The 14,595-nt window shown below is 42.0% G+C and overlaps 1 protein-coding gene across 1 annotated transcript in view; it reads right to left on the bottom strand.

The window, feature by feature from the left end:
* Positions 1-14,595, bottom strand: part of LOC101931190 (T-cell surface antigen CD2-like) — a 41,008-nt gene that overhangs the window by 19,482 nt on the left and 6,931 nt on the right. Inside the window, exon 2 of the mRNA XM_065575203.1 lies at positions 11,470-11,748. Coding sequence (XP_065431275.1) covers positions 11,470-11,611 — 142 coding nt within the window. The 5' untranslated portion in view covers positions 11,612-11,748. The remainder of the gene's footprint in view (positions 1-11,469; positions 11,749-14,595) is intronic.

The following is a 14,595-nucleotide window of genomic DNA, read 5'->3' as shown; positions in this document are numbered from 1 at the left end:
CTGTAGTATGCAGGCTGGAATTTTAGGAACATGCTGCATTACCTAAACAGTGGTAATATAAACCAGCTGTCTACATGCCACAGCAAAGGGTTTAGACCTGCTCCCCTGGTCCCAGCCCTCATCCAGGTGTCAGTGGGCCAGATCCTCAGCTGATGTCATTGCTAGAAATAGAGCTACACTTATTTACCCCATTTGAAAATACAGCCCGCTAGTAACATTTAAGATCAGCCCAATCTCACCCACTTGGGGGGAGGGAGGATCTCTTGGCAAAGTATCGAAACTCAAATTTTTAAGGTACACTTGGGTCGCAGTGAGATTAGGACATGACTTCAGAGTACAACTGGAATGCAGCACTCCTCAACGTTGCTTAACTTCATACAAAGCACACACGTCTCATTTGGCTTGGTCAGGGTAATCTGAAGGCAGTTGTGAGGGGTGGATTTGTGGATATTTTGTGTGTGTTTCGGTGAGACATTTAAAATCACACCCATTATTGTTTAAACTCTTACCATACTCGACTATCCCAGCTTGACTGCTCAGCATCCTGGCCTCTTGTTTTGTTTCCCTCTTAGCAATGTCAGTTAAAGTCAGTTCTCAGTTATCTGTATCCAAAATCTGCAAAATGGCTCAAGGCCACAGCAGCTTCATCCTGTCACTATCATAGGCGCATAGAACAGACCCGAACTGATCTATGACATGACAGAAATAGCCCTCTCTGAGAAGAGCAGTGATGTGCGTCTTCAGACACCCGCAGTGATGGGGAGAGGGGAGAAAGGCATTTACAGTAAGCACTACCCTTTCATTTCCTGCTGTGCTGCTAAAATTAATTGACGAAAATGTCATTTGCAGACTTAGGGTTACATATCATCCTCAGATGCTCACTTTCCGTCCCCAGGGTATATTTTTGCCCTTACGTTTTGGGGCTGCCTGCCTGGTTGCTGTCTTTTTTGCTATTCTAGAGGCAAGAGAGAGGGAGGGTGGAGGGGGATTAAGAATGGAATACTGAAAAGATCAGAATGCTAGAAAAAAACTCCCAGGCAAAAATCTTCTAATTCTGGGGAGTCAGGAAAAGGATCATGCAGATTTAGGGCGTCATTATCCTCTCAGTCACATCAGGGCAACCCTACTGAGATCATGTAGAGATTTACAGAGAAAAAAATGGCCTTCTGATTGCAGCTAGACTGTTAGAAAAGTGACTCTGTGACTGTGACATTGCAGTATCCTGTCTTCAGTCTGTCTTGATGATTCCAGATCACATGAGTTCCATTTATGAATCCAAATGGTGATATTTCTAACTGCCCCATTCATCACCCAGCATGTGGGCTCTTTCTGCCTCTTGCTGCAGCTAGAACGGAGATAATGATGCTGTTGACTGTACACAGGGCAGGACAGGCTGCAGCTTGATGTGTTGTATAAACCATCTGCAACCCCCTCAACTCCCAGTCATCCCTCTCCCCCCCCAAACAACTTCCTTTTGAATTAAATGGCTTGATTTTGTTTCCAAAGACCTACACATTATCATACTTTAAATATTTCAGAAGGTGGTGAACACACTACCAAAAGATTCTTCTCAGTACAATGATCATAATGAGCAATTATCTCAGCCTTTGCATCTTCAGACATTAACTAACAAATCCTCTGAAGTTAGAACCTCTCAGAGAAGGCACTTCCCCTTTTTGTGTACAGGCACTGAAGGCTTTATATAGGTATTAAAAAAAAACCCTATTGAGGTTTCACATCATTAACAGAAACCACACCTAGATGTAAAAATGAAAAATATATACATTTTGAAGGTGAACTGAAACAGTTACCTGCCAAGACCTAAGTTCAACGTTCCATTTTCTCCTTCCAGAGCTGGGAGCATCACTAACCACTATAGCAGAGAAAGGAGCTTGGTTCCTTTCATTACATTAGGAGTGGGTGGGGAAAGGGAAAGATAGAGGCCTAAATTCTGATCTAAGCAGGTTCGAAAAGGAGGAAATAAGGCTCAGATATTTTGATATATAAATGTACTTATTTGAGAATGCTAACTCTGCACATCTATTCTCTTTAATGAGTCGGGATCTGATTTTGATTATTATTATTAATGTATTTCAGATCACCATTAATTGGGGATATATTTTTAGAGCACCAGTCCTCTGGAACTCACTCCTATTAAAGTTAATCATGAAACCAGAGGGCAGGAAAAGTGGGTGGGTCTGCCAGAGAAGCAGATGTCTCTGCATGGGGACAGCACAACCAATTCCTAGCTGGAACAGAAGAGATTGCACCAAGGGAAGCTGAGTGTGGGAATAGTGAATCAAAAGGAGAGGCTGCCTTTGGAGATAGTACAGACAGACATGGGACTGCAGGCCTCTACCACCTCCCTGCTAGATGGGGATATTATACCCCTTTGAGCGATGGGAATCAGGACCAGTCATCTCAAGAGCTCTTCATTAGCAACTGGTTGTATTAAGAAAGTAGTTATCAATGGTTCACTGTCAAACTGGGAAGACATACTGAATGGGGTGCTGCAGGGTCGGTCTTGGGTCTGACACCATTCAATAATTTTGTTAACAACTTGGATGACAGGAGAATATACTTATAAAACTTGCAGATGACACCAGGCTGGGAGGGGTTGCATGCACTTTGGAGGACAAGATTAGAACTGAAAATGATAAATTGGAGAATTGGTCTGAAATCAACAAGATGAAATTCTATCAGGATGTGCAAAGTACCACACTTAGGGGGAAAAAATGAAGTGCACAAATACAAAATACAGAATAGCGGGCTAGGCGGTAGTATTGCAGAAAAGGATGTGGGATTATAGTGGATCGCAAACTGAATATATGAAGCTGCTTTGAAAAAGACAAATGTCATTCTGGGGTGTGTTAACAGGAGCGTTGTAAATAAGACATAGTATGCAATTGTTCCACTCCACTTGGCACTGGTGCTGGAGTACAGTGCCAATTTTGGGCTCCACACTTGAAGAAAGATGTATATAAATTGGAGAGAGTGAGGGGTTAGCACCACCATGTTGCACAAAGGACACTTGACAAAATTACCGTACTAAGTGACAGACATTGGTGTGGGGGAGAGGTGTGTGTGGTTATGTCATTCAGTCATTCAACTTTTTGAAAAATTACCACAGACCTCAAAATATTTACCACGGACACTTGTGTCCATGTACAGACACATTACTGACCCCTGGAGAGAGTCCAGAGGTGAGCAACAACAACAACAACAACAAAAAGAGGTTAAAAAACTGTGCATGTTTAGTCTTGAGAAGAGTGGAAACAAGATAAGTCTTCAAATATGTAAAAGGTTGTTATAAAGAGGATAGTGAGCAATTGTTTTCCATATCTACCAAGGATAGGACAAGAGGTAATTGGCTTAGTTTGCAGTAAGGGAGATTTAGGTTAGATATTAGGAACAACTAACTATGAGGATAGTTAAGCACTGGACCAGGTTAGCTGCGGAGGGTGTGGAATCTCTGTTACTGGACGTTTTAAAGAATAGGTTAGACAAACACCTGTCAGGATGGTCTAAGGGCTTATCTAAACTGCTCCACAGTTCAGACAATGGGGGTGTGAATAGCAAAGTGCTGTGCTGTAACCCCCCTGTGTGGATGCTGTCAGTGCAAACTTAAAGGTAGGACTACTTCAGTGCGAACAAGGGACCTTTAAGTTTGCACTCACATCGTCAACACAGGGAAGTTACAGCGTGGCACTTCGGTGCACACTGTTATTCATACCCCTGTTGCCTGAACTGCGGGGCAATATAGACATGCCCTAGGTATACTTAGTCCTGCCTCAGGACTAGACAAGATGACTGGGCTGGGCTAGATGACCTCTTGAGGTCCCTTCCAGCCCTACGTCACTATGATTCTATTTTATGGAGATCTTTGCATCCTGGCAGGGAAATTGTAAGTGTTCCTTCTCCTTCCCCCAAGCTTCTGCTCTACGTTTGTTCCTGCTGTGGTCAATGCAGCCTGTTCCAGGATAGTGTCAGACTCCTTCTCTCCAGGTGCGGGGGGTGAAAGAAAGAATATAGTGAGAGACTGAAGGGGGGAGAAGGCATATTCAGGATTCCAACAGAGAGCAACCAACTGTAGGGTGAAGTGGGGGTGGAGGAAGCGAATGAATTCTTGTTTTTTATTTTATTCTTAAAATAATGAGGTAAAGGCACCTACTCAGGTTCTGAACACTTCCTGGAGGTAGGGAATCATGAACCATATACACTTTTCTGGGTTATAACCACAGAGCTGCATGCGGAGAAGGCAATAAAATGCCCGCTATGCATTTTTGCCCTTTTGCTGTGCAATTTGGAGATCTTGGCTACACTTTGTGGTGTCTAGAAAGTTGAGAGGTGTGATCGGGGCCTTGCCAGAGGCAGGAACCTGAACATGCTCCCTTGGATAAAATGCAGATAAAATGCAGACATATAGAAATCCAGATACAACGCCCTTCAGATACAATATAGAGGGTTGTTATTATTTATATTACTGTAGCATGTAGGAGCCCCAGTCATGGACAAGCACTCCCATTGTGCTAGGCGCTGTACAAACACAAAACAAAAAGACAGCCCCAGCCCCAAACAGCTTACGGATAGAACAGAAACTATAGTCACGTGCACACGCTCTGAGATACAGATAGACAGGAACCTAGAACAGCACGGGATCACAAACAGGTGGTGCTCAAGACCCCTCACTGTTTCAGATTGAAGCCCACTGAATAGTTACAGAGCCCTTCCATTTTATAAAGCCATATATGGGGAGTTTCCCAATGCACCTCTAACTCAGATGCTGATAAGACTGATCAGGGCCCAGCAGGAAACTGCCTTTATGCCCAGGGGATGATTTGTTCTTTTTTTCCTCTCTCTCTCATTCTGTAAAACATCTGTGAGTGATTTCCCCATGCTGACCCCAAAAGATGAAAGATCTGCATGGCTGGCTCCATGAACACCTGCCTGCCTGCTATGCCCAGCTACACGTGTTACACCACCATTGCTGATGAGCCATGTGATAGAGGGTTTACTTGGGGTGGACTGAGACGGGGTAGAGAGAAACACAGACATGGAGGAGGCGTAACAACAGTTCTGTGGTTGGGCCGGATGGACAGTGGAGCATTTCCCCAGTGCAGGGATGGTCTGGAGGAAGAGGTAAAGCTGCCTCCTGAACCAGCAGCCCCACCACTCCAGGTTTGGAAGGGGGCACCTCAGGGGCATGGTGTGGGCGGAATGAGGGGCCAGACAAAGCAAACCAACGCCCAATCCTCCACTGGCAATAAGGTTCCTGAGCACATCTAACTTTTGGAGTTGCCATGTCACAGAGTATCAGGGAGCCATTACCAGTGTATTGCCAAACCCAACCAATTAAAAATCATGCATAAGGCCCCGAAATCATGATATTTGCAAAATAATAATTTTTGGAGGGGGGGTGTTGGATGGATTGTTTGTTTTTGGTTGGTTTTTGCGCCTTTATGGTTCATGTTTTAAAGATTTTCTCCACAATCAGAAGCACCAGAAATTTCTTTTTCTTTTATACGAAAAGTGAGATTCTCTTATATCCACCTGGCTCTGACAACGGGGACTTTAAGAGAAAACATCAAATGCCACAGAACTTGGGATGGGATCATGATGAAAGATGGCAACTCCATGAACTGGCACTTTACAATTCCTCTCCTTCCATGTCATCTGAGTGAGGAATCAAGGCCTTTTCAATTCCAATATATATTTCTAGAACTCTTACATGACTTGGTTTGCAAATCATAGAATCAAAGATATGTAGGGTTGGAAGGGATCTCAAGAAGTCATCTATTCCAGCCCCCTGGCTGAGGCAGGACCAAGTATACCTAGACAGGTGTTTGTTTAACCCAGGGATCGGCAACCTTTGGCACGCAGCCCGCCAGGGTAAGCCCCCTGGCGGGTCCTGGCCACGGATCACCGTTCCAGGCCAATGGGGGCTGTAGGAAGCAGCGTGGGCCGAGGGATGTGCTGGCCGCGGCTTCCCACAGCCTCCATTGGACTGGAGTGGCGAACTGCGGCCAGTGGGAGCCACGATCGGCCGAACCGGCGGACGCGGCAGATAAGCAAACCGGCCCGGCATACCAGGGGGCTTTCCCTGGCGGGCCGTGTGCCGAAGGTTGCCGATCCTTGGTTTAACCTGTTCTTAAAAACCTCCATGATGGGGATTCCACAACCCCTTTTGGAAGCCTATTGCAGTGCTTAACTATCCTTATAGTTAGAAAGTTTTTCCTAATATTTAACCTAAATTTCCTTTGCTGCAGATTAAGCCCATTAATTCTTGTCCTCCCTTCAGTGGACATGAAGAACAATTGATCACCATCCACTTTACAACAGCCCTTGTCATATCTGAAGACAGTCCTCAGTCTGAAGGTCCCCCCTCAGTCTTCGTTTCTTAAGACTAAATATGCCCATTTCTGTCACCTTTCCTCATAAGTTAAATTTTCTAAGCCTATTATCATTTTTGTTGCTCTCCTCTGGACTCTTTGCTATTTGTCCACATCTTTATTAAAGTATAGTGCCCCAAACGGACAATACTCCAGCTCAGGCCTCAACAGTGTCAAGTAGTGCAGGACAATTACCTCCAGTGTCTTATAAATGACAGATCTGTTAATACACCCCAGAATGATATTTGCTTTTTTGCAACAGCATCACATTGTTGTCTCAGATTCAATTTGTGACCCACTGTAATCCTTTTCAGCAACATTACTGCCTATTTCTTATTATTTCTTACTTATTTCCTATTTTGTAGTTGTGCATTTGATTTTTCCTTCCTATGTGTAGCACTTTGCACTTATCTTCATCACATTTTATCTTATTGAATTCAGACCAATTCTCCAATTTGTTAAGGTCACTTTGAATTCCTACTCTCCAAAGTGCTTGCAACCCAGCTTGGTGTCACCCACAATTTTATAAGTATATTCTTCACTTCATATCCACCCAGGGCAAATCCCTGCGGAACCCCACTAGATATGTCCTCCCAGTTTGACAATGAACCATCGATAACTACTCTTTGGGCATGGTTTTTCAAGCAGTTATGCACCCACCTTATAGTAATTTCAGCTAGACCACATACACCTCTACCCCGATATAACACGAATTTGGATATAACGCGGTAAAGCAGCGCTCCAGGGGGGCAGGGCTGCGCACTCTGGCAGATCAAAGCAAGTTTGATATAACGCGGTTTCACCTATAACACGGTAAGATTTTTTGGCTCCCAAGGACACCGTTATATCGGGATAGAGGTGTATATTCCTAGTTTACTTATGAGAATATCATGTCATAAGAATGTAAGAACTGCCACACTGGGTTAGGGTTAGACCAATAGTCCATCTATCCTGGTATCCTATCTCTGGCAATGGCCTGAGCTTCAGGGGGAGTGGATAGAACAGGGAAATTCTGGAGCGATCCACCCCTGTACTCCCATCCCAGCTTCTCGCAGTCAGAGTTTTGGGTCACCCTGAGCATGGGGTTATATCCCTGTCCATCTTGGCTAATAGCCTTTGGTGGAGTATGCTCCATGAACTTATCTAATTCTTTTTTGAACCCGGTTATACTTTAGACCATCACAACATCCCATAGCAAGGAGTTGCACAGGTTAATTGTGCTTTGTGTGAAAAAGTATTTCCTCTTGTTTGTATTAAACCTGCTGCCTATTAATTTCAGCAGGTGGTCCCAGGGATTTATACTGTAGGAAAGGGTAAATGACACTTCTCTATTCACTTTTCCCACACCATTCATGATTTTATAGACCTCTATCATATCCGCCCTTAATCATCTCTTTTCTAAACTGAAAAGCCCTAATCTTTTTAGTCTCTCCTTGTATGGAAGGTGTTCCATACCCTTGATCATCTTTGTTACTTTTCTCTGAACGTTTTACAATTCCACTATATCCTTTTTTAGATGGGGGCAACCAAAACTGGACAGAGTATTCAAGGTGTGGGCGAACCATGGATTTATACAGTGGCGTTATGATATTTTGTCTTATTTTCTATCCCTTTCTTAATAGTGCCTAACATTCTGTTAGCCTTTTTTGACCAAGGCTATGCATTGAGATGAAGTTTTCAGAGAACTTTCCATGCTAACACTCTAGAAAGAGCTCTTGGAGTTAACAGCTAATCTAGAACCCATCATTATGTATGTGTAGTTGGGATTATTTTCTCCGGTGTGCGTTACTTTGCACTTATCAATGTTGAATTTCATCTGCCATTTTCTTGCCCAGTCACCCAGTTTTGTGAGATCCCCTGGAATTCTTTGCAGTCAGCTTTGGACTTAACTATCTTGAATAACTTTGTATAATCTGGAAATTCTGCTGTTTAACTGTTCACCCCCTTTTCCAGGTCATTAATGAATATGTTGAACAGCACAGCTGCCAGTATAGAAACCTGGGGGACCCCACTGTTTACCTCTCTCCATTGTGAAAACTGACCATTTATTCCTACTCTTTGTTTCCTATTTTTTAACCAGTTACTGATTCAAGAGAGGACCTTCCCTTTTATCCCATGATTACTTAGTTTCCTTAAGAGCTTTTGGTGAGGGACCTTGTCAAAGGCTTTCTGAAAATCCCATTACACTATATCCACTGGATCACCCTTGTCCACATGCTTGTTGGTACTCTCAAAAAATTCTAATACATTGGTGAGGCATGACTTCCCTTTACAAAAGCCTTGTTGACTCTTTCCCAACAAATTGTGTTCATCTATGTGTCTGATAATTCTGTTTTTTACTACAGTTTCTACTAATTTGCCCAGTACTGTAATTGCCAGGATCACCTCTGGAACCCTTTTTAAAAATCAGCATTACAATAGCTATCTTCCAATCATCTGGTACTGAGGTTTGTTTCAGCAATAGGTTACATACTACAGTTAGTAGTTCTTCAATTTAATATTTGAGTTCCTTCAGAACTCTTGGGTGAATACCATCTAGTCCTGGTGACTTATTTCTGTTTAATTTATTAAATTGTTCTAAAGCCTCTTCTATTGACACATCAGTGTGGCACAGTACTTCAAATCTGACATCCAAAAGAATAGCTCTCGTGTGGGTATCTCCTCCACATCCTCTGCAGTAAAGACCGATGCAGAAAATTAATTTAGCTTCTCTGCAATGGCTTGTCTTCCCTGAGTGCTCCTTTAACACCTGTGTCATCTAGTGGCCCCATTGCCTCTTTGGCAGGCATCCTGCTTCTGCTGTACTTACAAACATTCTTACTGTTAGTTTTGCATCTTAAGCAAGTTGCTTCTCAGATTCTTTCCTGGCATGCCTTACTGTACTTTTACACTTAACCTGCCAGAGTTTGTGCTCCTTCCTATTATCCTCACTAGGATTTATCTTCCAAATTTTACAGGAAATTTTTTGCCTCTGACTGCCTCCTTTACTCTGCTGTTTAGCCATGCTGGCATTCTCTTGGTCCTCTTATTGCGTCTTCTGATTTGCAGTATACAATTAGTCTGAGCCTCTATTATGGTGTTTTTAAACAGTCCCCATGCCGCTTGCAGGCATTTAACCCTTGTGACAGCTCCTTTTAACGTCTGTCTAACAAGTGTTCCCATTTTTGTGTAGTTCTCCTTTTTAAATGTTACCACAGTAGGTTTTTCTGGTCTTAACCCCCCTACAAGGATGTTAAATTTAATTACATTATGCTCACTATTACTGAGTGGTTCAGCTAAAGTTACTTCTCGGACCAGATCCTGTGCTCACTTAAGACTAAATTGAGAATTGCTTCTCTCCTTGTGGGTTCCAGGACTAGCTGCTCCAAAAAGCGGTCTTTTATGGTGTCTAGAAATTTTATCTCTGCATCAGGGCCTGAAGTGACATTTGAAATCATCCATTATTACTGCGCTTTCTGCTTTTGTAGTTTCTCTAACCTCCCTTAGCATTTCACAATCACTGTCACCACCCTGGTCGGGTGGTCAGTAATATATTCCTACTGCTGTATTCTTATTATTCAAGCATGGAATGTCTATCCATAGAGATTCTATGGTACAGTTTGGTTCATTTAAGATTTTTACTTTACTTGACTTTATGCTTTCTTTCACATATGCCTTTCCCCCACCAGGATGACCTGCTCTGTCATTCCTATACATTTTGTACCCTAGTATTACCATGTCCCATTGACTATCCTTACTCCACCAAGTTCCTGTGATGCATATTATACCTATGTTCTCATTTAATGCCAGGCACTCTAGTCCACCCATCTTACTATTTAGACTTCTAGCATTTGTATATAAACAGTGGTATCTTTTGTGAATATTCAGTTGCTTCCCTTTATGTGTTATTTTTAAGTGGGATTCTTTTACTTGTGAGTGTCTCTCACTGGCTCCTACCTGTCCTTTGCCAACTACTTCCTTATCCTCTTTACTAGGATACAGAATTCCCCCTTTAATAAATTCATTGCTAAGGGAGGTATCTGCCTGAACTGTGCAATCCTCTGCCCCAATTTAAAAAATCCTCTATAACCTTTTTGATTTTATGTACTAGCAGTCCAGTTTCATTTTGTTTTAGATGGAGCCTAGCCCTCCTGTACAGACCACTCCTTCCACTAAAGGTTCCCGAGTCCCTAATAAACCTAAGTCCCTCCTCCCTACACTATCATTGATCCAAGCATTGACACCCTGCTGTTCTGCCTGTCTTGCTGACCCTACGTGTGGAACTGGAAGCATTTAATAGAATGCTACCATGGAGCTCCGGGACTTTAATCTCTTATCTAGCAGCCTAAATTTGGCCTTCAGGACCTCTCTCCTACCTTTCCCTATGTCATTGGTACCTACATTGCCATGATCACCAGCTCCTCCTCAGCACTACCTATTAGGCCATCTAGATGTCTCATGACATCTGCTACCTTCACACCTGGCAGGCAATTTACCATGCAGTTCTTCTGGTTGTCTGAAAGGTTACTAACATCAAGATATATCGCATCTACAACTTCCCCCTATCCACCAGGCCAGTAACCCTGTCTAAGAAGGAAATTTGGTTGGTTTGGCATGATTTGTCGGCTATTACTTATTACCCTATTATCTTCTAGATGCTTACAAATGTTTTGTTTAATAAATTGTTCCAGTATCTTTCCAGGTATCAAAGTTAAGCTGACGGGTCTGTAATTCCCTATATCCTTTTTGTTTCCTGTTTTAAATACAGGTACTATGTTTGCCCCTTCCAGTCTTCTGGGACCCCACGTGTCCTCCCGAGATTGCTTATTTCAGAGCCTAAATAAGGTTTTAGGAGCCTAATTTTAGGTTCTTATATTTGGAAATCTTGGCCCAAGGGTAGGTGCTCTGATTGACGAATAATACAATAATAAAGTGCATCTTAGAACTTTAGATCACTCAATAAACTCTAAACTATCAGAAAATAAAATGAGGAGCATATGATAATAAGTAGAAAAACTATAACTTGCTATTTCAAACTTTGGGGAGTCTGTTCCCTCCACACCTACAGAGTGAAACACTGAGATTATTCTTTTACACCTACCATGTACGGATAGTTGAAAATTTCTTTGGTAGACAAGGTTTCCAGTTACATTATACACACTCACTGTGTATTGTCCTCCATCCTCTTTCTCTGTATTCTTAAGTGCTGAGGTTCCATTAGAAAAGACAGTAAACCTATTCATACGATATGTCCCGTTATATAACAAAGTATTCCCCTTCTTCCAGATGATCACAGCAGGGTGTTCAAAGTCAGGATAACCGAGGTGAAATGTAACAACACTACCCAGGGTCTCATTTATAGTTGTCACATGACTGTGCCCTGGAAATATAACACATTTGAAATAATTTTAGTTACAGAGCAGCACAGTATGTTCCTGGGCATGCTAATCAAACAGATAGATGTATTAAAAGTAAGAAATGTGCACTAAGTATCCTAATGGCTAGATCAGGAGACTAGAAGGTAGGATTCCTGAGTCCTATTCCAGCTCTGCTACTAACTTGTTATATGGTTCTGGGCAAATCATTTAATTTCTCTCTTCGTCAGTTTCCCCATTTGTAAATGGGCTAATATTGTCAATATCTACCTCTTCATATTTATGAGGCTCAAAGAAGTAATTTTTCTAAATTGTTTGCAATCCCCAGATGAAGGACGACAGTGGTTTTCAACCTGTGTTTTGTGGACCCCTGGGGACCTGCAGACTATATGTAAGATTTCCAAAGGGGTCTGCACTTTCATTTGAAATTTTAGGGGTCCACAAATGAAAAAAAGGTTAAAAACCACTGGTGTAGGATATCACTAACCAATATATCCTCAGACAGAAGGTGGGGAAGTTCCAGCAGCTAATTCTAATTGGGTTACTTTTTGCAAACATGCAAAAAAAACCCAAATCCTCTATTGATTGTTGAAGTAGCTACAGTTTCTTACCATCATCTGAGCACAATTCAGTCCAGCCCTCTTTTCAGCATGAAAGCAATGCTATCTATTTACTGTAATAAACGGATCATGCATTTTATTATTATTGTATTTCAAGTCAGCTTTGTCTTTGACACTCTTAAAAACATATTAAAACCATTTTGTAATGAGGTTGTCTGTCTTTTTCAAAAACAACTTCACTATAAGCCAAAGGTTAGTATAGCCAGAAATACAATGTAATGAAACAAACAGGAAATTTCATTTTACTTCACTATGTATCAGTATGGGCTGATCCTGCACACTTTGAATTCAATGACAAATCTCCTGCTAATTTCAGCTGGAGCAGGATCAGATATTTCCTCTGAGTTTAATAGAAACACATTGCAGTGCTAGTGATTTACTGAGAAATGAAAAAAAAGTCTACAAGTAAATAAGTCTTACCTTGGAGAATAATAAGTGCACACAGCGTAAACTGGAAGGCAAAACTAGATGACATGTCAGGATTGATTTTTGCTCAGATATTATATATACACATAAGTTTATGGACTTTTGATCAGTAACCCTCTACATCCCAATAGCTTTCCAGACTCCTGTCTGATGTCTCTTGAAGATACTGAACATTCAGAAACAATGCTTAGAGTCTCTCTAATCATTTCCTCAATGACTCACAATAAAGCTGTCACATAGGGACGGTGGATCTACTGAAATAGATACCTTGTGGCTTTCATCATTCTATCAGACAGATTCCAAACCTGTTACATACATGCACGCTAATAAACTTGCATATTGTCCACAGCATTGCAGCTGCTTATACATGTGCACGACACAAGCCATTTCACAGTAGATAATAACATTTTTCATATCCCTAATGTACGAGAACTCACTCGAGCGAAAATTTGGAGACAATGGTCAAAAATGAAGAAATGCTAGTTTGTTTGTTTTTGGAGCCTGTCATAACTATAAAGGGAAGGGTAACAGCCCTCCTGTGTACAATACTATAAAATCCCTCCTGGCCAGAGACTCCAAAATCCTTTTACCTGTAAAGGGTTAAGAAGCTCAGGTAACCTGGTTGACACCTGACCCAAAGGACCAAAAAAAGGACAAGATACTTTCAAATGTTGGTGGGGGGAAGGCTTTTGTTTGTGCTCTTTGTTTTGGTGGTTGTTCGCTCTTGGGACTAAGAGGGACCAGACATCAATCTGGTCTCCAAATCTTTCTGAACAAGTCTCTTATATTTCAAACTTGTAAGTAAACAGCTAGGCAAGGCGTGTTAGTTTTATCTTTGTTTTCTCAACTTGTAAATGTACCTTTTACTAGGGTGTTTATCTCTGTTTGCTGTAACTTTGAACCTAAGGCTAGAGGGGGGTCCTCTGGGCTCTTTAAATGTGATTACCCTGTAAAGTTATTTTCCATCCTGATTTTACAGAGATGATTTTTACCTTTTTCTTTAATTAAAAGCCTTCTTTTTAAGAACCTGATTGATTTTCCTTGTTTTTAGATCCAAGGGGGTTGGATCTTGATCCACCAGGAGTTGGTGGGAGAAAGGAGGGGGGATGGTTAATTTCTCCTTGTTTTAAGATCCAAGGGGTTTGGATCTGTATTCACCAGGGAATTGGTGAAGAGTCTCTCAAGGCTACCCAGGGAAGGGAATTAGCACATTGGGAGTGGTGGCAGCGGACCAGATTTAAGCTGGTAGTTAAGCTTAGAAGTTTTCATGCAGGCCCCCACATCTGTACCCTAAAGTTCAGAGTGGGGAAGCAGCCTTGACAGAGCCAAAGGGCATCTGCTGCTAAACTAGGGAATTATTGGGCTGCCTATTAGGATTGCAGTGGTGTAAATAGCAATGGTGCAGAGTGCTTGTCATGACTATAAAGGGAAGGGTAACAGCTGTCCTGTGTATAGTACTATAAAATCCCTCCTGGCCAGAGACTCCAAAATCCTTTTACCTGTAAAGGGTTAAGAAGCTCAGGTAACCTGGCTGACACCTGACCCAAGGACCAATAAGGGGACAAGATACTTTAAAATCTTGGGGGACGGGGGGTAGGGAGGTTTTTGTTTGTGCTCTTTGTTTGGGAAGTTGTTCGCTCTTGGGACTGAGAGGGACCAGACATCAATCCAGGTTCTCCAAATCTTTCTGAACAAGTCTCTCATATTTCAAACTTGTAAGTAAACAGCCAGGCAAGGCGTGTTAGTTTACCTTTGTTTTCTCAACTTGTAAATGTACCTTTTACTAGAGTGTTTATCTTTGTTTGC

This window comes from Chrysemys picta, chromosome 1 (assembly GCF_011386835.1).
Source record: "Chrysemys picta bellii isolate R12L10 chromosome 1, ASM1138683v2, whole genome shotgun sequence".
NCBI classification, from domain to species: domain Eukaryota; kingdom Metazoa; phylum Chordata; order Testudines; family Emydidae; genus Chrysemys; species Chrysemys picta.
The sequence above is the reverse complement of the archived record's forward strand: the minus strand, read 5'-3'. Positions and strand labels throughout refer to the sequence as shown.